The 25,581-nt window shown below is 39.7% G+C and overlaps 1 protein-coding gene across 2 annotated transcripts; it reads right to left on the reverse strand.

The window, feature by feature from the left end:
• Window positions 1–8,892: 8,892 nt before the first annotated feature.
• On the reverse strand, window positions 8,893–25,366 carry POLI (DNA polymerase iota). 2 transcript variants are annotated; one of them, XM_077816684.1, is made up of 10 exons: window positions 25,113–25,366; window positions 23,204–23,329; window positions 22,473–22,637; window positions 19,517–19,669; window positions 18,039–18,272; window positions 17,218–17,396; window positions 16,600–16,691; window positions 15,021–15,154; window positions 12,476–12,669; window positions 8,893–10,629 (listed from the first exon to the last, which is right to left on the reverse strand). In XM_077816684.1, the coding sequence occupies exons 1-10, from the start codon at window positions 25,225–25,227 to the stop codon at window positions 9,751–9,753; spliced, it is 2,271 nt and encodes a 756-aa protein (XP_077672810.1). In that variant the 5' UTR covers window positions 25,228–25,366; the 3' UTR covers window positions 8,893–9,750. The 2 variants fall into 2 exon arrangements, with proteins under 2 accessions (XP_077672810.1, XP_077672809.1); XM_077816683.1 differs by having other exon boundaries at window positions 18,039–18,275.
• Window positions 25,367–25,581: the final 215 nt, after the last annotated feature.

Genomic DNA, 25,581 nt, shown 5'->3' on the forward strand with positions numbered 1-25,581 from the left:
CATCAATGGCTATTAGCCAGGATGGGCAGAGATGGAGTCCTTAGCCTCTGTTTCCCAGAAGCTGGGAATGGGTGACAAGGGATGGATCACTTGATCACGTGTTCTATTCATTCCCTCTGAAGCACCTGACATTGGCCATGGTCAGAAGACAAGATACTGGGCTAGATGGACCTTTGGTCTGACCCAGTATGGCCATTCTTATGTTCAAGGGGGAGAAAACAGTTTGCCTAGACTTCTCATTCAGCCTTTTGAAATTAACATAACAGAAAATCTGTTGAGGTAGGGAGTCAAAAATAAGAACGTTTGCACTAGTTGAAGGTACACATTACTATCAATGACATCTTGCAGCAACAAGACCTAACAAGGAAGAAATTCTGACAATGTACAGTAATGTGGCAACAATCTAAATCTTTATTCCAATGATGTCTTCACAATGGATACTTGGGAGAGAAATGTATTTTCCTAAATCATTTCCTAGTTTGGAGAAAGATACCTGTATGGTTTTCACACCACTAGAGGTCACCACACGCCACCCAAATGAAACGTGACTAATAACAAATTAACCTAACGTAGTGGCTTCATGGTGGCTGTCTCCTGTGATTTTGTAAACTGTAGGTCTTTTGTACTGACTGTGGTTTTCCAGCCCAACTGGGCTATTTATAACTGACAGTCGCAGGGTTTTTTAGCAGTTGCAGGTTGTTATTTTGTGCTATTTTGCTGCTCTGCTTCCTCTGGCCCTGCTGCTGGGGAGTCTGGAGGGAGCCTCCTGATCTGCCCTGCCGAGATGCCCCACCCCACTGTCAGGGTCTCTTGTCTCTGCTTTCCTTGGGTGATGTTTGTTTGCAGTGTGCATGGAAGATGTTGCTGCCCCTTAGTCCATCCCCCCTTCTCCCCCCTGCGGCCTGCTCCCATGCCCTGTGCTCTGAAGCGCTTGTGCTGCCTCTTCCCCCATCCCCATGGAGCTGCGGCTGGCTGCAACTGCTAGTCCAGACTGGGAGTCTCCTGATCTGCTCAGAGCCATGTGCAATGTCAGAAACTTCTCCCTGACAGAATTTGCTGCTTATGTTCCTTAAAGCAGGAGCACACCAACTGAGCATGCTCGGTAAATCTGCTGAAGCTGCTGCCCTCACTTGGAATCAGATTCTTCTGCCTGCTCTTGACAAGCATTAAAAGGGGGCAAATCGGAGGGGGCTGAGTGGGTGGGCAGAGTCTGAGCAGGGGGCAGAAATTAACTGGCGAGGGGGATCAAGTAGCTGGAGGTAGGGGCAGGAGAGAGGCAAAATCAGAGGGGGGATAGCAGGCAAGGTTAAGCCCAGGGGTGAGGAGCTGCCAGACGGTGGCAAAACCCCTGCAGGGGAGGGACAGGGAGGGGAGTATCGGTTACCCTGATGGGATAAGCTACCTGCCAAGTGTGCAAAAACAGGGTTAAAGGCAGAGGGCTTTTTTATTTCCTCTCTCACAGGACAGACTAGGTCTCAGCACCGACTTCCTAGGGCTGGGTTCTTAAAGGCACAGGCACCGACTGCCTGGACAGGGAAGCTCCTCTCTATCTGATATACTGACGCGTTACAGGTTTCAGAGTAGCAGCCGTGTTAGTCTGTATTTGCAAAAAGAAAAGGAGTACTTGTGGCACCTTAGAGACTAACCAATTTATTTGAGCATAAGCTTTCGTGAGCTACAGCTCACTTCATCGGACTTGATTCAGTGAAATATTTTACATACACCCCCAAAAACTGTGTCAAAAAGTCTCATAGCAATTCACAAATGTGTTTTATCTGCTGCGGTAACTCCCTGAATTGCACTCCTTTCCTTGTAATCCATTTGAAATATAGTTTTGCTCCTTTTAATTGTGTACTTTTAAAAATTACTCTTATGACTCTTAGCACTTCATCATTTACCATTGTTATCTTTGTGCAAATGCATGTCATTGTGCTATTTAATTTTAATAGCAAATACTCATCGAAAATATTTATAAGTAAATAGTTGCTAGAAGTTTTAGCTATGCCATCTGGGTTTCTAGTATAGCACTTGTCCTATATATGCCTCCCATTGATATCAGTACGAGCTGTTCATATGTTCTGGAGGAGATCTATGATGATTTGGCTGAAAATATCCATTTAAAAACAGCTAAAAGATTTAGAAAGGTAAGTTAATGGATGAATACAATAAAGGAAATGTATATTTAAACTACAGGATCCAACCTAATAGTTTTATAAAACACATTTTAAAAAATCTTTTACGTCGTTAAGAATGTAATGCTATTTGGGAAAAGAATGAATTAGCTGTAGAATAAGTCACTTGCTTTTTTAATTTAATTTAAATCAATCCAGCAAATGCAAAGACATCTCCATGCTGTCCCTAGTTGTAACATGGCTTGCTCAAATAATGACAATTTAATATTGTAAAGTTGTTTCTTCCAGTTCATAACATGATCGAAGAACTTTTAGATTTTTTTTCCCACCTTTCTTCATAGGTCAGGTTTTCAAAACTTTGTCATTTTTATTGCTCTCCTCTGGACTCTCCCCAATTTATCCATATCTTTCCTAAAGTGTGGCACCCAAAACTGGACACAGTACTCCAGCGGAGACCTCACCATTGCCAAGCAGAGTGGGACAATTACCTCCCATGTCTTATATACAACACTCTTGTTAATATACCCCAGAATATTAGCCATTTCACAAGTGCATCACATTATTGACTTATGTGCAGTTTATGATCCATTATAGCAGTGGTTTTCAAACTTTTTTTTCTGGGGACCCAGTTGAAGAAAGTGCGGAGCCGGTGCTTGGGGCAGGGGCAGCGCGCGGAGCCCCATGGCCCTCCTGCTTAGAAGCCGGATCCACTGCTGGCTGCTTCCAGGATGCAGCTTTGGAAAAGGTAGGCACTAGCCTGCCTTAGCTGGGCAGCACTGCCAATGGGACTTTTAGCGTCCCAGTTGGCGGTGCTGACCAGAGCAAGGCGACCCAGTTCCTTACATGCTGTGACCCAGTACTGGGTCATGACCCGCAGTTTGGAAAACACTGCATTATAGTATAATGTATGAATGTTGACAGTGCCTAAAAATATTACCACCTAATGGCTTCAACGATCTCTGCTCATTTCTCAGTAGACAAGGGTTCACACATTGCAATGAATACTTTTAATTGTACCACTGGTGACAGCCTCAGAGATGCCAAGGATTGAGTGGACAGAGAAGAACATCAAACGAGATCCCTCTGCTTCAGGGGAGAGGCACATTAGAGGGGCAATGAGGGGAAGCTTGCACAGCTGCACTTTGGACATTGGATAAAATAAAAACCCATTAGCCTACTCCTCTGAGTCCTTTTCTTTGAAATTTAACTGGATGCTGGGCTGATATTTGAGATATGCCAAATTCAGATACTGTGGACAACCTAGTGATTGATTTGGTATTGTATTGTACTAGCACAGCAGCACCTGTTTGGACCACTTTTGATTTCAGATCTAGTGCCAATCTCACTAAAAGTTAGGAACACAAAATATGTGATAAACAGTCTCTGAAGAGGAGGATCAGCTCTGCGTTTAGCCTACCTTTATATCTAGTTACTTTCAGGAGAAGGCTTTGCATATGGCTCTGAGCATAGGACCCAAGGTGTTCATATATTTATGTATACAATGACCAGGTGAATGAAAACCATCTGACAGGTTTCAGAGTAGCAGCCGTGTTAGTCTATATCCGCAAAAAGAAAATCCTTGCAACAAAGCCTGTTGCCAACTGTGCCCACATATCTATTCAGGGGACACCATCACAGGGCCTAATAACATCAGCCACACTATCAGAGGCTCGTTCACCTGCACATCCACCAATGTGATATATGCCATCATGTGCCAGCAATGCCCCTCTGCCATGTACATTGGCCAAACCGGACAGTCTCTACGTAAAAGAATAAATGGACACAAATCAGACGTCAAGAATTATAACATTCAAAAACCACTCGATTACAGACCTAAAAGTGGCAATATTATAACAAAAAAACTTCAGAAACAGACTCCAGCGAGAGACTGCTGAATTGGAATTAATTTTCAAACTGGACACACCATTAAATTAGGCTTGAATAAAGACTGGGAGTGCATGTGTCATTACACAAAGTAAAACTATTTCCCCATATTTATTTTTCTCCCCTACTGTTCCTAACACGTTCTTGTCAACTGCTGGAAATGGCCCACCTTGAGTATCACGACAAAAGGTTTTTTTTCCTCTCCTGCTGGTAATAGCTCACCTTACCTGATCACTCTCGTAACAGTGTGTATGGTAACACCCATTGTTTCATGTTCTCTCTGTACATAAAATCCCCCTACTGTATTTTCCACTGCATGCATCCAATGAAGTGAGCTGTAGCTCACGAAAGCTTATGCTCTAATAAATTTGTTAGTCTCTAAGGTGCCACAGGTCCTCCTTTTCTTTTTGAAAACCATCTGTTTCACTGATGTTACTGCTTTTTTCCCCTGGTTTCTCTATCATTACTTTTCCCATTTCCCTCCCACTGGTCTGCTATGGTTTGTATGTGTTAAACTTAGTCACACTATCAAGCCCATCTTTCTCCTGGACTGGTGGGGCTGGAAAAGTTTTATTAAATTTACACATATGGTATTGTGTATTTTGAATGCTAATTTATCAGGGCTTTGGATATGCATTTACTGAGATTGTATACACCTAAATGAATCCAGCCCCCAAGGAATGGGAGTGAATGCATGGATTCTTAATGCTCTCGGAAAACTACACACAAACTTTCCTTAAATTACAAATCACTAAACCTATTAGTTCTGTGCTAAAGTTTAAGCAGACATCAGCAATATCTACATATACAAACTACTGTAATAATACCTAGCTCTTATGTAGCACTTTTTATCTGCAGAGTCAGAGTTTAAGGTCAGAAGGGACCAGTAGATCATCTAGTCTGACCTCCTGTATGTCATAGGTCACCAATACCTGCACATTAAACCCAACAATCGAAATGAGACCAAAGTATTACAAGTCATCAGAGAATAGACTAATTCATGCCACAGTCAGAATTGCAGAGACAAAGGCACACCAGTGTGCAAAGCCCCTGCAATAGCAGGAATAATGGAGGCAGAAAATCCTGGCATGTGACTCATACCTACATGCTGCAGAGGAAAGCAAAAAAAACCCCAAGGTCACTGCCAATCTGACCTGGTGGGAAATTCCTGTCCAACCCCACATAGGATGATCAGTTAGACCCTGAGTATGTGAACAAGAACCAGACAGCCAAGCACCTGACAGAGAATGTTTGGTGCCACCTCATGGCCCTGGCCCATCTCACTCAGTTTCCTATCTCCAGCAATATAGATCTCAAAGCACTTTATCAAGGAGGTCAGTATCATTATCCCTGTTTTATAGATGCAGAAACTGAGGCACAGAGAGGTGAAGTGACTTGGCTAAGGTCACTCTGCAGGCCAGTGGCAGAATCAGGAATAGAATCCAGGTCTTCTAAGTCCCAGCACAGTGCTCCATCTATTAGGAAGTACTGCTTCAAGTGAAAATCAAATATTGTTACATCCCACTATTCAAGATAATATTTTGCCAATTAAGTAAAATTAATAGTTTTAATCTGTATTTGCCGGACACTGGTATACATCACAGTCTTACATACAATTATGGTATGGGATTGATTTCATCAAGAGATTTTGTTGGTGTGGTATGCATTAAAACATATGATGGAGGTATCTTTACTACTAATTGTAAATTATAAACAATTTTTGTGTGTATTTATCTATTTTGGCTGTGTTCTGGAAGGTTCTTTATTGGTCATTATAAGATGCATTCTGCCTCCTACTCGCATTTAGTACCTTGTTCCACCCATAGTCCCATTGAAATAAAAATGCACACTATGGGATTAGCTGCAGATTTACGTACTACTCAATTTTAAGTAAAAATAGTGGGATTGAACCTCATTCTTAGAAGATCAGTAGTAGCTTAATCTCATTTTGTTTTATGTACACTAACTTTTAAGAAAAAAAATGTTTTGCAAATCTTTTTACAGGCAGTTTTGTGAGGTGTATACCTACTTTAGAAGCATGCTGTATTATAAATCTTTTTCCATGAATGTAAGAGGCTACTTCTTCTGTAGTAACACTCCTCCTGAATTGCATGTTAGTTATGAGATTTAAATTGCTAAGGGTGATGAATTTATTTCTATTACTTTGTTAGATAAATGATAATCTTACAGATCAATGTTGCTAAATCTAAGGTTTAACTGCATTTCTAGTATAAGCCACATCTATTCAGAGACACAAGTATTCCCATTACCAATAGTTTTCATTTTGTGGGACGTTTAATTGGTATTTGTCTATACGATTTTTCCTGCTTCACCCCCCAAAAATGTAAAGAAATAAATAGAGTTGAGTTAGGAAGCACTAGAATGGTATCAACTGGGGAGAATGAGGCAGGAAAGAAATTAAAGCTAAAGCTTTAAAGCTTCTTATGTTCTATACTATTACCATTATTTTGTTTCACTTTCTTGATGGATTAAAAAAAGATATACATTACTTACTTGATCCAGTTGCTTTGAAAGTATTTGTAAAGCAGTGGTAATGTTTATTTAAAAATATAAAATAATTTTTTTGAAGGTAGCTGTTAAAGCTGAATTGCAAAGGAAACAAAAAATGTTTGGTTAGCCTTTTAAGTATAAAGTAGGCCTCAATTTAAATTTTGTTAAAGTCCCCTATTAAAACAGGAAAACTAGGATTCAATATTTCTAGTACTAAAAAAGCAGAAAATAGCTTTTTGGAAAAACTAACATTGAGGCGGTCTTGTACAGCATAAAGAGCACAATCTGTTTCCTTTGCAATCCATCTTCCATGCGTGTGGGAAGCATTGAAAAACAGACTGTATGACAGACCTTGGGTATACAAAATAAAGATGACTAACATTTCCCTTTAGAATGTTTCTTTGAGTCAGTTTTTCTGACACACCCATTTGGGCACATATCAGCTAGGGGGCTAATGAGGGCAAGTAACAGATCCAGCCGGTCCATCTTTGTTGGAACCACTCTTACATAAAAATAAATTAAATAGAAAGTTGATTAAGTAAATAATGTGCACACACAAAAAGCAGGGAACAACTGTATTATTTCTGTTTTAGTCCTCATTCCTTTGTGTGGGTGTGGCATTTGGGTGATGGCAATGTAAGGTGTTTTTCACACTGGGTACTTCATTTGATCACTGAATAAGTACACTTTTCAAGCACTATGTCTGACATAATAGAGCATGACAGTGGTGTTGTGAAGACCACTGCAGTTAAGGTGCAACACACAGCAAGCATAGCTTCTTCCCCTCTCCCCCAGTTGCATTTACTAATTATTGATGTTTGCCAGCTGAGTGACTCTTCTACCCTGAAATACTGCCACACCTTATGGTCTTGGACATAAAGGATCAAATCTCAAAGGTGGTTTTAGTAAACTTTCCTGTCAAAACATACATGCTCTATTAGAAATCTGCATTTAGGGCAATTGTTTGCACAATCATAGATATCTTTTTGAAATCTAGCCTATAGAATGTAATTGCTAGAAATACATATATTGATAACTGTATTAAGTTTTGTATTGTATCATTTGGGGAAAGAAACATTTCCTTTTTAAAAACTACTTTCAGGTCAACATGACTGACTTGTTTAATCAATAGATTCTTCATTTTTAATTCTGTGTTTTGCTCACTTAACTGTCACTGTGGGCTATCAAAAATGCCACCCATCTCCATCTTGCATCCGTGGTCATAAAAACCCTTGTGGATGTGTGTATTCACCCCTGCCAGAATAAGTATTAATGTCTTATATAAAGTTAGGTCTCTGAAATACAGTAACCTTCTACCTACAAAAATTAAAACTGATCTCATTTTGACTTAGATCTATGAATTTCTGTAGTACTAGTTGTACTCTGGGGACACTTTGGATTTGATTGTAGATCCAAACTTTGTGGCTCAGACCTGCCTCTTCTAACATTGTGATTGAGAGCACCATCACATGAGACTTGCATGTGGTTACACTGGTTTGCTGAAGCTCATTTTCTATGAACTCTGTGTATGCTACATCCCTTCACTTTAATAGAGAGGATATTTCAGCACGTACATTTTGTGGATCATATTCAAAGATTTATTCCTCTCCAGAATTCTCATTGTTGGATAAATACATATTTTATTTTAACATTTCAGTTCCCTTTCTTACAGGAATCCAGAACATTCCAAACTAATTGTGTTTATCCAGCCAGAACAGGAAGCAATGCTTCTACCTTCAGTGGTGGAGAGAACATTGCTTACTACCCTCATAAATCTAATCACTGAAGCAAGGTCTGGAATAAAGATGCTAAAGAATTATACACCAATGCCAAACATAAGAGGAAAGTTGTATACATATAAATCATATGCAGCTGTCACCTGGGTTCATTTTAAAATTAAAGAATTTGAGATCTTTAATATTTTAAGTGTGGTCTATATGGAGAATGTAGATGTGTAGTTTAATTTCATGTACTTCTGTTAGTAGCAGAAATGATGACTAAGCATAACAGTATATGTTTTGCTATTTTTTAGGAAAAAGCTTTTTGCTTTTTTTTTTTTTAAATCAGAACCCGAGTTGCCATCAAAACACATAAAATAGAGTCAGACTTCACTGTAACCTAAAGATACAGTGATGTGTTCTGTAACACACATTCACGTCATTTTCTGTGTAAAGTTATTGTGAGATAATTTGTTATGTAGCAATTGTTAATTAGTATGTTCCTCTCAGGAACTAGTCAGTATTTAGGATTGAAGCATAATTTGATTTTGCCCTGGAATTAAAAGCATTGACATTTTAATAGTAAAATATCTCATTAGATTAGTACATCTCAAAGTTATTTTATCTTGAATAAAACAGGCAAGGTATTAACAACTATAAACGTGTTTATTACAAGTTACTTTGCAACAATAATTAGCTAACATTTAAACAGCAATTTTGTAATCAGTCTTCACTGGCCAAGATTTTTTTAAAATTATATTCCTAAATCAATATTGAGGTAAATCAGCAAAGTAGTTAAGCATGTTCTTAAGTATCTTTCCAAACTGGGACCTCGCCTAATCAATGGCTGGAAATGCTGACAACTGTCTTGGTGGCTATTCCAACTACAAATAGTAAAAGCCTATTTGTGATTAGAACTGCCTGTAGATGATACTCTGTTCACATTACTGATGTATTTTACCTCTAGCAGTTAGTGACTAACTACTAAGAAAGCAGTACTATTTTCTCTTTATTCCATTAGTTTCACAAGCCCCACCATTCAAGTCAGTATTTTCTGTATTTTTGAGTTTAAAAAATGTTTTAACAGCAAGAACACCCATGCCCTAATGGATGCCATTTGGTTGATACAAGAACAAGTGTAAGTGTTCTAAACTGGTTTGCAATGTTTTAATATGGGTAGTAACAACTGGAGGATTCATCACATCTAATGTGCATTTTAGGGGAAGGCAGTCTCCATTGCTGCTCTCTTTGGACTAAATAAAACATTAATCTGCTAGTTTAACACAAGAATACATAGTATTAGTCACTTTTAAAAGGAATTATCAATAGTTTTACACTATTAATTGTTGAGGTGGTCTCTTAGTTTCTGTATGCTATTTTGTCACATTACACTTTAAAACAGTACATTTCTTTAATGCATGAATATGATTGTATTACCTCCAAGTGCCAGGGCTTATGGTGTCCTTATTTTTACACCAGTCATCTCTGTATTATGTATATAATAATCACTCTGGTTTAAAATACCTTAATAAACTGTTAGACTGTGGTGAACACAGCATCACATTCTTTTTTCCTTTGTTTGTTTTTAACTTTTCAGAAGATTTATTCATGTGCATTTTGGAAACAGGTTTTAGATTCTTCCATTCAGCCAGGAGTTCCTTTTGCATTTCTGCAGGTAGTTCAGAAAAAATATTTGGGTCAACATTAGGAGGAAATACAATTCTTCCTTCTCCTGACGCTTGCTCTCTCTGACCTTCATCCTGAGAGGCTGCTCCAATGGGCTGCTCTTGTGTGTCTGAACTGTGGGGCTGAAGAAAATGTTGTTGACTTTGCAAGTTCAATACAATTGAATCAGTGTTATTGAAATTCAGTGATTCCTTAGGTACTTGTTCCATACAGTCATCCATTAATGCACTTTCAGGGTACTCAGGAGGATCCTGTAGACTGAGAATACAATTAGGATTAGGCCTGTGTACCATGGCAGTCTCCATCTCACTGGTAGATTGAAAGTGTTCACTCCATACCAAACTGCTGATACTATGATCTGCTCTTCTGGAATTCGGGGTAGTGCGCATTTGTTCTTGTGCAAAAAATGGTAGTGCTCCTTTAGAAAAAGGTAATGGCTGGCTCAAAACATTCTGTGTATGGATCCTTTCCCCAGTTTTGTCAGAAATAATTTCCCCTTTAATATCTTCTGGAAGCTGACTGAAGACCTCCTGGTCAATGCCAGCGGGAAGCAAATGAAGTGGGCAAACAGGAATTTCAGGTTCTTCTGTGCAGCTTTTGGTTTCTAGTGAAGATTCTCTAGTTCTTATATTTCTAATTCTTCCGTCTGGTACAAAACTGCAGGAGTTCACTTGGTCTTGTGGAACACCTTCCATTTTCTACAGCATAGAATATATTATTTAGCTACATAATGCATATGAAAAATATTAAATGATTAAAAGGACACCATGTCATAAATACAATTATACTGATAGTGATCCCTTAAATCCTGCTTCCACAAACAAAAATTAACACTGAATCACCCAGCAACAAAGATTTTTCTATTCAACATAGTACTTAGAGATAGATAATGGACCAGATATTTAAAGAGTTTTGCTGCGGTTGTAAAACAAGTACCCGTCTGGCAGCCCAGCTACATCAAAGTCCTTCAATATGCCTAAATACTTATTTACAGACTGTATCATTAATTTTGCATCTAAAGAAAATTTAAAAGGACAAAACTTCCAAATTATGTTGCACCCAGAAAAGAAGAATGAGCCTCTGTGTAAAAGCAATTATCAGAGAAAAGAGAAGATATAAGAGCATGGACACCTGAGAAGTTGGGATAGGGGTAGGGAGTTAACAGAGCTGGATGTCTGCATATAGGTTGTATGATAGATTGTGGAAGGGAAGGTGGTCAGCTATGGACAAATGTGCAGTGAAAAAAGGAGAGAACCAAGAACAAAAGATATAAACTTTGCACATCTCACCTAACAGAGTAATTGCATACCAAATACTGATCATTATAGACACAAGATCTGTTTGCATGTATAAATGTGTGACTTGAAGTCATGATTACTTGTATGTAACCAAGGACCAGAATTTTGATAAATTAACCTCAAGTTTCTAAATACAAAGTAGATCTTAAATGATCAACAGTACAGTGACTCACAAATACTAAGAATTAAAAAATACAGAATCATAGAATATCAAGGTTGGAAGGGACCTCAGGAGGCCATCTAGTCCAACCCCCTCCTCAAAGCAGGACCAATCCCCAATTTTTGCCCCAGATCCCTAAATGACCCCTCAAGGATTGAACTCACAACTCTGGGTTTAGCAGGTCAATGCTCAAACCACTGAGCTATCCCTCCCCCCAAAGAATTCTGGGGTGAAGTGCTAGCTCCACTGAAATCAATGGGAGTTTTACTGTGTCTTCAATGAGGCCAAGATTTCAACCATGGTCTTTTGTCAACTTCTCTATATTTCCATTAAAAAAAGATCTATATTAAAGTAACACATCATAGTTGATTTAAATTATGTAAGTGAGATTTGAAGATGAAATCCTACCCTTAATTCCTAGCCTGAACAGGGTGAGTTAAGAGCATATGGAAAGTAAAGCAACCCAGTGTTTGAAGACACCCTTATACCTACGTGCAAAAAGGTAAATTAAGGGCACTTTAACACGATTAAATTCAAGCTAAACAGTTAAAGATATTTTATGAGAGAAAGAAATATTTAGATCACTTCAGTTCCACCATGACCTATAGATCACACATTACAGAAGCACTGAGGTTTTCAAAAATGGATGCTGAAAAATTAGGCTCTTAACTTCATACTTAGGTATCTACTTAAGTAGCCTGATTTTTCAGACGTGCTGAGCAGGCAGAAGAGCTCCCATTAAAGTCAGTGGGAAACCTAAATTTTAGGCATCCACTTCTGAAAACCTTGGCTCCACAAGCTCCTCTCTTTTTCCCACAGTAATAAAGTTTCATTGCCTAGTATTGTCCCATTCAAGACATGGTAATTGAAAACAGATTAATACTACCAAAGAAGGATAGCATAAACTCATCTTGTAAATAGCTTGTACTCAGGAGAGCCCACAGAGTCCCTCATTTTTACTACCGAGATGATATTTGGGACTATAAAACTTCTTAAAGTATTAAGGATACTACAGCATATATATAGTCTCAGTCTGAATTTAATGCACTTGATTTGATTGACAGTTTTTAATAATCTTCAACTTACTTTGCCAGCACTTGAAGGGGGTGACGACCGAGTTAAATAAAATCCTATGGATCCTTTGGCGAGGCTAGGCAGAGCTTTAAGATTTGAGAAGCAGACACTCAGAAGGGTAAGATGAAATGGCATCTCCACTTTTATCATCTTTCTAAACAATTTCATAAGGATACCAACCAGTGGGGCTACAACATCATAGGTTCCTGAACATGAAATGTAAACAAACAGCAGAATTAATTTAAATCTTTCTATAAGGGGCTGAATGGAATTAAGGTTTGTGCATGAGATAGTCTGGACTTTTAACACTTTGCACTAATGCGAAATAAGTTAGCATTTACCCTAATTGTTCAATGCACTGAAAAAATCTCAGTTCTTAGGAAATGTGAGGGATTGTAACTACAGTTGTGCCAAGTAAGGCAGCATTTATTTGATCATCTGAAAATAAAGAGACTTAAGTTTACAGTTTTTGACACTTATAAAGGTTTTGTAAAATAAATGTTATGGTTGCAAGAAGTGCCAGATTGACAACCCTAGGGACATGCCCACGGAATCTCTATAGCATAGACATTAATGATACAAGCTCTCCTGTTCTGCCCTGTCATCTCTGTTGAGAAGTGATGTGATAATTGGAAAAGTGGTCAATTTAAACAAACACAATTAAACTAGGATCCTGCAAATGGAAAAGGCCTTTTTATACAACTGAGAGTAGCTCACTCTCCATTTCTATTAAATCGTCTTCAAACGGATCCAATTAATGACAATGACAATTTGTGTGATACGGCTATCTGACAACAAAGTGCTAGACTATGACCACTTATTTACTTTCGCAGGAGCGTGTGGACCTATCAGAGGGTAATAACTTTTGGTCTCTTCCAATCTAGATCGGGTTCAGAGGTGAAACCCTTTACTAATTCCGGTCTATGATTACAGTATTTTATAAAACTCTATACTTACTAAGAGAGAAAACATAATGATACTGAATAGTAGCGAAGTGATTGGTCAAATATAGGGAAAAGATAAACTCCATATGAAGTTGCAAATGAAAGACTGTGATCCTTATTTAGGATGGACAAACCCTAGCTTCAGAGGACGAAGACTGTATACATGTCACACACTGTTGGATAAGGAGTGATTCAGAAAGATCCTGAAATCTTATAACTAACAGCCACACAAAATTCCTTTCACTCACTCATCCCTTGCATGTAATTTCTCTCTCTTTTCTTTTTGGACAGAGATGAGTTACATTTAATTAATTTTTCAACATCAGGGTAAAAGGCAGGCAAGTATATTTTGTGCCTGGGTTAGTAAACTCCCAAAACAATCTTGCAAGGCTGAGTTAACAACTTTGTTACTTATTGAACAAAGTTATTCCTGCCAGGAAGTCCTGTGTTTTTAACATTGTTTCACTGAGATACATCTATCACATAAAACCAATGCAATACGCCTCTACCGGGATATAACGTGACCCGATATAACACGGGTTCACATACAACGCGATAAAGCAGGCCTCCCCCACAGCCCAGGGTCTGGGAGGCAGGAGCTGGGGGTGGGGCATTTTGGGGGGCCCCGCAGGCCCAGAGTGGCCTAGGTGATTAGCCGGGGGCTGGGAACAGCCCGCTCCGCTTCCCTCACCCTGGCCACAGCCGTGTCGCTAGGGGGTGGGATCCGCCCCCCCCCCGGCACTCACCGGCAGCAGTGGAAGCGGAGCAGCCCAGCCCCAGCCCGCTCCACTCCACCAGCTCCCAGCTGCGGTGCTCTGCTTCCCGTCACCGGTGAATGCGGGGGGCGTCCTTTCCCCAACCTCCCCGCATTCACCAGTGGCAGGAAGCGGAGTGCCGCAGCTGGAAGCTGGCGGAGTGGAGCGGGCTGGGGCCACGTCGCTCCACTTCCCACCGCAGGTGAGTGTGGAGGGCATCCTTTCCCCAACTTCCCTGCACTCACCAGCGGCGGGAAGCGGAGTGCCACGGCTGGGAGCTGGCTGAGTGGAGCTGGCTGGGGCCACGTTGCTCCACTTCCCACCACTCCCAGTGAGTGCCTGTCATGGGGCGGGGCAGTCAGGGGGCAGGGAGGTTGGGTAGGGGTGAGGTCCTGGGGGTGATTAGGGACGGGGTGTCTCTGGAGAGGGCGGACAGGGGACAAGGAGCAGGGGGGGCAAAGCAAGTTCGATACAATGTGGTTTCACATATAACACGGTAAGATTTTTTGGCTCCCGCGGACAGCGTTATATCGGGGTAGAGGTGTACTTTAAATTAAAAACCAGCATATGAAACATTGTTCAGAAACCTAGATTTAAAGTAACTTAAAGCAAAGCAAAGGTAACACTTAATACCTGAAACTTTATTGATACTGAAATTAACAGACTGATAAACCTTCCTTCCCAGAAGGAAGTATCATTTCACCGTTCCTATGAATGTCCCAAATACTTGGGCATTTCTCCAGTTAAAGCAACCCTGGTTAAAATTTCAAACAACATATTGGGCACCAAAGGAATCCTTAACCAAACTAACAACTGACCAAATACTTTCTGAAAACAAAACTTCAGAAAAGCTCTTACCTGTCCCAAATTTCTGAACAACATGAGAGGGAATAGGACACTGACGACTCTCCCGACTAAACCATTTATTGGTTGATGAAAATTTACGGATGGTTAATCTTATTGTATGTGGCTTTCTTCCATCTTTGGATATTCTGAAGAAAATAAAGGTGTGCAGAGCAATTAACATTACCACTGCTTTACAAATACTTTCAAAGCAACTGGATCAAGTAAGTAATGTATATCTTTTTTTAATCCATCAAGAAAGTGAAACAAAATAATGGTAATAAGAAGCTTTAAAGCTTTAGCTTTAATTTCTTTCCTGCCTCATTCTCCCCAATTGATACCATTCTAGTGCTTCCTAACTCAACTCTATTTACTGGCAATGTCTATTTATTTCTTCACATTTTTTACAAATGGTTTCAATAAATAGTTTTTGTTTAGTATTGCACACAGTTGAAGACTGGTAGAAAAAAACTTACTGTTTTATTCACTTAAGGAAAAAATCTCTACATTAGTAAAGAAAGTGGTGGAAGCCCCATTGCTTGAGATTTTTTAGACATGGACTGCTGGAAGTACTAGAATATGGTTCTCAACCTAGAGATGCAACCATCTTGTCCATCCCATATTGCTAAGTGGTAGTAAGGTCCCAGTATTAAAAGGCAGTCCTGGTATGTAAAAGGTTGAGAATGACTGTACTAGAAAATATGTTGAAGGGAACAATTCTGCCCTGACAGAGTGGAAGGCTAACATCCTCCACCCCTGTGGTGTCCTGGAACCCTGGATCCAAGCCTGGGGTTAGCACAATTTGTGTGTAGATGGAAGGGGAGTTAGGCCTGAGCCTGAATTTGAACCCTCAGCTTACACTGAAGTGTAAACATACTTCTGGTGGCTACATAATCAAGACAGGAGATAAGGGGAATGAATTAATTCTTCCTGTCTGTACAAAAATAAATGGAAGTATCTTGATGATGATGTGGGAGAAGCAGAATTTGGATACTGCCTGGATGTGAGTGGTAATGGAAAGCGAAGAGCTGAAGATGACACCGAGGTTATAAGCCTGAGTTACAGGAATGATGATGGTGTTGTCTGCGGTTGTGCAGAACAGCAGAAGGCAAGATAAGGAGTGCAGTTTTGGCCACGTTAAGCTTAAGTTGATGGCACAACATTAAAGAGATGTCAGAGAAACCAGCTGAGATGCAAGGTCTAACCAAGGGAAGCAGTCAGAAGTGAAGATGGGAGACAGCAGCATAACAATAGTAACTGAAACCATTCAAGTGGATAAGATTACCCAGGGACAGGGTAGAGAGAGAAAAGTTTCAATGGAGTGGAGAGGGTGAAAGCCAGACTGGGGGAGAGGAGCAGGATGGAGTTGCAGGAGGGGAATTTGAGGCCACAGTTGTAGAGGACACATTTCACAAGTTCAGAGATAAAGGTAATGAGGAAGTAGTTAGAGAGGCAGGTGGGGTTGAGGGGCAGCATTCTGAAGATAGAAGAGACCAAAGTATGCTCTGCAAAATATAAAACAAACCTTACATATGCCCAGTGTTCTTTCAGGTCACAAACACAGTCAGCAATAAGAACAAATGAAGACAGTCACCTGTCTAAAAGGTTAGCAAGTAGTTCTTCCATTTTCTTTTTAACTTCCACTTCTGATGAACATTTTTTAAAAGAATCTTCATCACTAAGGGACTGTAAGAAATGCAATAGTCCTTTTAATTTTGTGTATTATCAAGTGACCAAGCAAATTCAAAAGGTATGAAAGGGAATAGCTTTTCCACATAATTCACATATTAACCTCTGGAACTCATTGCCACAAAATACCATTAAACCTAGAGCTCAGCAGGATTCAAAAAAAGATCAGACATTAGTAGAGGTAACAAGAATATCCTGAGTTATAATAGTAGATATAAATAAAATTAAAAGAATTTTGGAAAGGATATGAACTGCCATGTCCTCTAACTATGGGGAGTTGGGAAAAACTTTCCTGAGTGGCAGGATATCTCGTAATTGTAAGATTTCTTGTAACTTACTCTGAAGCAGATAGTACTGACCATTGTCAGAGACAGGATCCCAGAATAGATGGACTACTGGTCTGATCCAGTATGACAATTCCTGTGTTCATTATGAATGGATGTCAGCAAGCTCAGCAAAACTGTACTCAAAGAGTGCAATCTTTCTCATTCTGAAAAACTGTATTTTCATATGTCATTTATACCTGAGGAGGTCCTGAGGAGGCCACAGGGGAGTCATCCTCTCCATAGCTGAGCTTTTGAATGTGCTGAGCAATTGAAACTCCTAGTTCCTTTTCTAGTATTACAGGTGAAAAGGTCTGGAGATCACGCACACTGCTGAGACCCAGCAACTCTAGGCGCTTGGTAGTTTTATAGCCAATCCCTAGATGAAAAAAGTGTGTGATAACTTGAGTAAAATCTCTTTACAAAATAATACAGTACACAGGAAAGTCATTTAAAAGATTAAGATATGCTTAGCAAGTTGTATTTATAATTTATATATTATATAAAATACTAAAAACTAATTTATTATTTGGTTAATAAACTAAAATACCTTTTCCCTATAAATATAATTTATAATGTTTTGCCATATAAAACTAGACATTATCAAATATAATTATTTTAATTATAGAACTGGAAGTTCTTTGAAGCAACATTTTCAAGTAATTGAGACCCACATTTTAGGATTGAGCAAATTTTTTTTCAAAAGTTATATAAGTACTGATATCAATATCAGTGTTTGGGTGTCAATGAAAACAGTCTGAGATTTATACATTCTTTTTAGGTATTTGCAACCCAAATGCTGCAGCACTTGTGTTAGTGCAGAACCAAAAAGTGACATGGACTAGAGAACAGAAATACAACAAACTAGTATAGTTTCACTGACTAGTTTGAATAAAATGCAAAATATAAATATGAAAAAACAGATTTTTAAAATTCTTTCCGTTTTAAAAGCATAGTGTGTATATTAAAATTATGAATTCTCACAATGTCTAAATGAAAGATTGTGGCACCAGTATCTTACCAGGCACTTTTCTGATGTGATCGAGGCTGCCTACTAGGTCCTGACAGCTTTCAGGTAGAAGAACTGTTTGTTGATTTGGTTTGAAGGTACCAGATACCAGTTTAGATAGTAATTTGTTAGAGGCCACTCCTGCACAGCCTGTAAGACCCAGTCTATTGTACATGGCTTCCCTCATCTCTGCTGCAATCTGAGATCCAATGACAAATCTTATATGCATCACATCATGTAAATTGACTGCTGTGAAGACAAAAAGGAGGTGGTCACTTTTCAGCATACGACCACTCAAATCACTACAGGTCCATTCGCTAATAAGAAGATTCATGTGCTTATAACCTATAAAAAACTTTATGGGAAAGAGTGTGGTCTACTGGGTAGATCAAGGGGCTGAATGTAAGGACTATTGGGTTCTCTGCCATAGAGTAAGTATTTAACCTCAGACAAGTGATTTAACCTCTTTGTACCTCAGTTACCTCCTCTCTAAAATTAAAAGGGTAATACTCTACCATCACAGAATTATTGTGAAAATTACTTAATGTTTGGAAAGTACTTTAAGGATAAATATACTCTATAAATGTTTAATAGATATCAAAGAAAAATATTTAAATATCATCATGGAACAGACTCTTGCCTCAATATAACCAAATGAAAAAATTAATGAATTAGAGATTTAGGAGTACAACATTTGTTTAATTAAGATAACTGGAAGGTGTCCATCTCTGTTACTCAAGGGTGAACACTAATGAAATGAGACCTTATTAAGCCAGTTCTTTCTCAGAACTGTATTAAAAATTATAGCAACAGTTGATATTAACACCTGGTCTGGTAAAAATCAACTGCTCTTTTCCTTCATTTATTAAATGAATACAAATCTTGCTATGCCAACTGTGTGCACTTGTGACCTAGAAGGATCCTAGGGGAGAATATGAATCAGTCCAATTTCTACAGTCAGTCCCCAGTGACTTCAGTACAAGTCTCCCATGCAGTCACCCTGTACAGCAAAACTTTTTGCTCTGTTTTTTGGTATACATTAAGGATATGTTTGATGAAAAATTAGTTTTAAGTGTTTAGTTACTGTGTGTCAGCTAATTGAAATTTTCATGAACTAACATGAAAGCTGTTACTTTAAGCTCAGTCAAACTAGATATTTAATTCTACATTTAACTGTCTTTTTTGAAGACCACATAAACAAAAGAATCTATTCTCTCAACTCACTGTGCATGCCCAACTTCCACTGACATTAATATACGAAGGTACACATGCCACTCCTCAGATATGAAATTATGGTATATTGCAAGTCGTTTCCTGGCAGTATAACCATAGGAAAAATAAAAGTTTTCCAGACAATACTGTATTGAATAGGAAATGTGTTATCATGCAGTTTTGAAAGTTTAATAAACTTAGTTATCAAGATACTTTTTGTAGTAAATTCTACTAATATTTAATAAAATATTTTAGCAAAATAGGGAATAACCACTCACTTTGATTATTATACACATGACCAGACACAGACACTTTGGAACAGCCATCTCTCTGCAGCTGTGCTAGTCTCTTCTCTACCAACTCTGTGATATCCACAAAATTTTCATCAAATCCAAGTCTTTCTACCAGTGGACTAAATTCTTCCAGTAGCTCTATGGAAAAAAGCAAAGTACGTAACTGGGACAGGTATGACAAACACAGGGATATCTTTAAACTACTGTATCCACTTTATAAATGTTAATTGTATCTCTCATTGTTGCAAGCAGTGTTGCTGCAGCCCTGTTGGTCCCAAGACATTAGGGAGACAAGGCGACCTGAAGAAAAGCTGTGTAAACTTGAAAGCTTGTCTCTCTCACTACCAGAAACTGGTTTAGTGAGAGATATTACCTCACCCACCTTCTCAGCTGTATCTCAGTGAGCCAGGAACTGTATGCTGGCTGGTGGGGAAGATTACCAAGCTCCATCTAGGACCTAAAATCGCTGGGGGGCATAATTACTACAGACCCTGGGACAGGTAAACTCTTACAGAAAGGTACCAACCCCATGATTACTTGCATATACTGGTTCAAACCAAGCCCTAGTTTTGATCCAACAAATTGACAAGACTCTTTAACCAAGACGGACACCCTCCTTAAGTGTTTGAAAGAGTGGAACCCAATAGGGTCTGTGACTAATGCACCCATGTATTCACAACCTATACACCACTGTAATAATCTTTCTACAAAATATGCCTTGTGAGGTATCACTTGAAAACTAATAACTTGTTGGTCAATAATATCATGGTGAAAAATGTGTAGCAACATTATACGTAAAGTTATGAACATAAGCTGAAGTTTTGACTGAAATGTGTTTACCAGACAAGTCTGTGGAGTGGGTAAAACAGCTGAACGACAAACTGACACTTCTAGCCCTGTGTCATTGAAGTCGATTGGCAATCCCTGGTTAAGTGGCCATTCTTTGGCAGCAGAAACAGATGGATTTGTACATTAACAAACATGGAACCTCTTTCACCACAAGACCCCATGTCTCCATCCTCAGAGTTGGAAGGAACTTCATCTAGGCGTAACCCTCAGGAAAATGCATTTCAGAGGGTGACTGGACAATAAAAGGGAGGTACAAAAACACCCCAGGTACCCTTGATCCTTCTCTCTCCCCAAAGGAACCAGCCTTTGGACTTTGGGAGGGGTTCTGACCTGAGAATTTGGTCAGTCCTGTTGCTGGGAACATGTGGTAAGGATTTCACCTTAAACTATGTCTCGTTTGTTAAGTAGAAAGCATTTAATCTTTATTTCTCTTGTAACAATTTGTTATTTCAATACCTTATACTTGTACTCACTTAAAACCTCTCTCTTTGAAATTAAATAAACTTGTTTTATTATTTAAGCAAAACTAATCCAGTGACATCTTTAATTGGAGTTACTGAACAACTCAGTTTAAAGTACCATACTGTCATACATTGATCCTTACAGGGGCAACACATCTCGAATATCTGAACTGTCCAGGAGAGGGCTGGGCATTGCAGAACACAAGTTTCTGGGGAAAATTCGGGTCTGGAAGTGTATTGGTGTCACTCTGTAAGTAGTAACCAAGGCTGCTAGAAGCTAGTGTGTGGCTGGTATGTTGCTGACAGGCTATTGGAGTCAGAGTTGCTGAACCAGGACAGCAGCTATAGACACAAAGGGTGTAACCTACATGCTAGACGGCTGTTTGTGGGACCTACAACAGCAAAACATTGTGAACCACCCAAGGTTGCAGGGCAGGAGGTGACAACCCCTCACTAGTCTGGATTGGACCCTGGAATGTTATTGGGTCTCCATAAGGAAAATGGGGGGAATCTCTAGTAAGCTAAAGTATGTGTTTAGACTTATTATTGTTTTATTATGTTTTCTCTGTAATATTTTTGTCCTAAAATAAATGTACTGTGCTCTGCATACGGCTGTTTGGTCTCTGATAAATCACGGTCTTAGCCCTTGAGAGAAAGCTGAACTAGGGCAGACCTGCGGGAATAATCACAGTGAATTGCAGGACACTGCAGCCTACATGTCAGGTCTGGAGGGAGAGGGACGCAGGTCCCTGTCTGGAAAGAGCTGATGGCTAGATCCCTTGATACTTAAGAGAACATCCCTTGAGCAAACTACATAGGAAGTCAGAGGTGCAGTTGTTCTGAAATTGTGACAATAACCACATAGTGTAATAATGTAAACTTGGGACTTCATATTCTCTACAATCCACAGTGGATTTCCCACTGATCTAAGTGAGAAATTTGCACAGAACTCAAGGGGAGAACATAGCTGCAAGGTAATTCTACTGAATACCTTATTGTCTCTTCCACACTCAATGAGAAAATCTGCTTCCCTTTAGGCCACTGCTATTTTGCCCTTTACTTCCTTTCTCTGCTCCTTTCCCTTTTCTCTTTGTGAGTCTTCAAGGTTTTAACTTCTGTAATTCTTTCCCTGCAGCAACTCCAAATTCCCAATTCTGTGGACTTCATTATCAACCCCTTGAAGAAGATTAACAAGGGACAGGGGAGTTCATACTTCTGAGTCTCTGACTCAGGCTACCTGCAGTCTCAGGCAGATGTCATGACATCAGTTTCCCCTCAGTTCATTTTTGGAAGGTTCTCTCTGCAGCCATGAGGGCTTGAAACTTACCTTTCATTTGAAAAATATTAACATTAAAGATTCTGCAGAATCCTAGTATGTCATGTAAGCCATTTAAATACACCCAGCTGTCTGAATCCAGCATGCACCTCTAATCTAGATAATGACTGAGCCCAACTGCTTAGTTTGTGAAATCTGATGGAATCAGAGATTGAGATGGCATCCCTACAAGCCTTATGACAATTTTCTGAAGCTCACATAAAATCAGAAATGTTTATGGAGGAAATTTTTTTTTACCATAATAAGTATAAGTACAGTACTTATTTCCCACTATTAAGAAATTGTTAACCTGTACCTGTAACCTTGTATGACATTTCTCTGTATTGTGTCAGGTCCTCTCCATTAACTAGCACTAGCTCTGGGCATTTTTCTTTAGCATCTCTGACAGACATAAGTTTCTGAATTCCAAGTTTCCTGGCTTCATAGTTACAGGTAACTACCAAGTATTTCTGCTGAACACCTGGAAACAAAGGTAAAAAATCGTAACACTTTACATTTACAGAACATTTTAATGAATCACTTGTTTATTACAGTACTTCCATGTCAAATGGTTTACACTTTGCTATCAAAGCCTGTAATGCAAATCCCTCAATCAGTAAAAATTTAATACCGTTTTTGAGAAGAAATACACCCTAATTTTATTGAGTAAGACTGACGGAAGCAGGACCCTTGCTCATGGTCTTAGAACATTTTATGGTAATAAAATATTTTTTCTTAAATGCCATATTAATTTTTCACTTATTAAAAAGGTATTCCCACTATTTTTGGCCCTTATCATGCAACCTGATGTATACATGGGCACATCTGCATTAGTATAGAATTAATTTAAAAATATTTACTTCACTCTTTTCTTCCATTGATTAGTTAATTCACATGCAATAGTACCAACAGTTTTAAGCTCAACTGACCCTTAGAACCAAGTGGAGTAAGTTATGAAAGACAGAGTACAAATAAAAAAGTATCTTTATCTTTCCCAACCACATAAACATAAACCCAACAGCAATAAACAGCAACATATAAATTTACCTAAAGGTCTGTCTCTTAATTCAGGATTACGGATCATTTCTACTTGTGCATAAAAGCAATCCAGGTCAGTGTGCACAATTACTCTGTGCGCTGTACTTCCTGATGGTACAGTCTTGCCATTACCTGCTGCAATGAAAATGTACAACCAAGTTTAAAAATAACATCCTTCTTACCCTTGTCAATAATACAACAAACAATCTCCCACATGAAAACTATGCTTGGAAATCATGCACTGTGTGGCAAAGTAGAGAGAGTTTATAAACTATACATTAATTTGGTCAGAAGCCAATTGGCACAGTGGTTTGGTATCAGTAAAGATACTGCTGTCTACATCCTGAAGACCTCTTGTAGATGGCCAGTGCCACCTCGATTCTTTTTTACTGAATAATTTTATAAAGTTGTATTTCTGATACAGCACCCTTTACATTGTATGCCTTGGTTTATTTTAATTATTGCTAGAAAATGTATAAGGATTTTCCTACTCTGTTTAGAAGCATCCAGTGGGTGGGCACAAAAGTGACAATACCAAATATACTTCCCACCTCTTTATCTCTGAGAACACACCTGCCTAGTATCTCTACAATTTCAGCTTCTCTACTGCTGCAGGTTTAAATAAATAACCTGTCTATGAAAGAATATGCACATGAACTCCACCTACTAGCAGCCCATGAGTGATGCAACCGATCATCAACCAGAAAGCAAAAATGCTGTCAAGTGCAAAGAGCAAACTTTATAGAAATATCTTTTTAAACTATATAGTAAGGCCCATACTATATAATTTCAAAAAAATATATTTCTTAAAGTTTAAATCTGTTATGCTGGTTCTTGACCCAAAGATGAACATTTTCTTAGGAAAGTTTGAGAAAAAATGTACTAAGCTACATTTTAATACTTAAGTACAGATTTAATGATTTTAAAAATATCAGATTTTCTCCCTTCTGGGGACTTGTTTTTTTTAGATGAAAGGGAATGCACTTTAAGTTATATGAAAATGTGCTGAAATGTGCAACATTTAACTGTTTCAATCCAAGGTTTCTAATTCCATTGAATTGGTGTTTTGCATGTTCCTAATGTGAAACAGGACTGAGCACTCGGAGCAGCACCATTTTCTAGATATTATTATTTATATGGCACTTCACGCAGATGTGGTGTTTTACAAGCAAATATGATGCCTTGGTTCAGCTACACTGTTACCATTTAAATAGGTTTGGAAGCATTAAATTTGTGTTGGTATACTGATTTCCCTACACACACACAAACCAACAACAAAAATATTTCCACTGATAATAACTGAAATGTACAGACAGGCAAAGTAACTAAATTTCTGTTTGAGAACTTATTAGTGTGTGATTTGAGAATATTTACTTTATATATTTTGACAGGTGATGTTGACAATTTGTCTTTTAACCGTTATAAAGCCCTAATTTCTTTAATCTCACTCAGTCTATTGTCATTAAATTATTGTCTGCCACCGCCCGATTGAGCCTCCCCCCAAAAAGTGAAAAATTAAAAACTGCTAAAACCAGGGAGAAATGCTTAAAAATAAGCATGGCTATTAGCCATCAAAATGATAAAAAATTAATCGAATTCTGACAAGCTTCAGATTTGAACCAGTCCCAACACCAATGGGGCTGTGCGGAGGCCAGGGCAATGGGGGACACTGAGGGGGAAACAGGGAGGCGAGGGAATGGGGAGACGCTGTGGGGGGGGGGAGCAAGCCGGGCGCTGGGGGCAGGATGGATCCCTGGGGGAGTCGCTCAGCTCCGGGCGGGACAAACACTCGTGTCTCAGGGGCCCCAGCTCTCGACGTCTGTCTGACTACGTCGCCCGGCGGGCTCCAGATTCTCCCCGCCGGCAACAGCGCCAGCCCCCGCCACCCCGTTCTCGGGGCGATGGGGCCCGTATTTACATTGTGCTCCGAGAGTGGCGGAGGAGCCTCTCGCGGGCGCCGCATGGCTCCAAGGCCCGCCAGGCTCCGGGCAAAGCCAATCCGGTTCCTCCTCCTCCTCCTCCGGGAGCTCCATGCGGCCGCCGCCGCGGCGCAGGAACACGCTGAGGTGAACGGCTCCCGCCCCTTCCCCGAGGGAGCGAGCGGCCGGCCGGGCCCGCACACGGAGCTCAGCCCCGCGACGCCGACCGGAGGCTGGGCACCGCGAGCGCTTCGCTCGGAATCCACCTGCCCGCTTTCCGTAGCCACGCCCACTGGGCCAGGGCCACAGCCTGGGCTCAGCCAGCACCTCCGGCCGCGCAGGGGGTGGGTCCAGAGCGCGGCCCTACAGCGCCCTCGAATTCGGCCCGGTACTCAGACCGCTGCAGGCGGGAGACCGGGGAGCTCAGCCTCACCCACAGCAGCCAGGCTGTGTCGGACGTAACACCGC

The sequence above is a fragment of the Eretmochelys imbricata genome, chromosome 5, assembly GCF_965152235.1.
Source record: "Eretmochelys imbricata isolate rEreImb1 chromosome 5, rEreImb1.hap1, whole genome shotgun sequence".
NCBI classification, from domain to species: Eukaryota; Metazoa; Chordata; order Testudines; family Cheloniidae; genus Eretmochelys; species Eretmochelys imbricata.

What these genes read in the sequence shown, in the direction of transcription:
- POLI (XM_077816683.1), bottom strand. Translation starts at nt 25,227, where the DNA reads ATGGAGCTCCCGGAGGAGGAGGAGGAGGAACCGGATTGGCTTTGCCCG. An exon ending in CTTGCTAACCTTTTAGACAG is followed by an intron (nt 15,155 to 16,599) that starts GTGACTGTCTTC and finishes TATTTTCTTCAG; the next exon opens with AATATCCAAAGATGGAAGAA. An exon ending in CCCCTTCAAGTGCTGGCAAA is followed by an intron (nt 10,630 to 12,475) that starts GTAAGTTGAAGA and finishes TCTATGCTGTAG; the next exon opens with AAAATGGAAGGTGTTCCACA.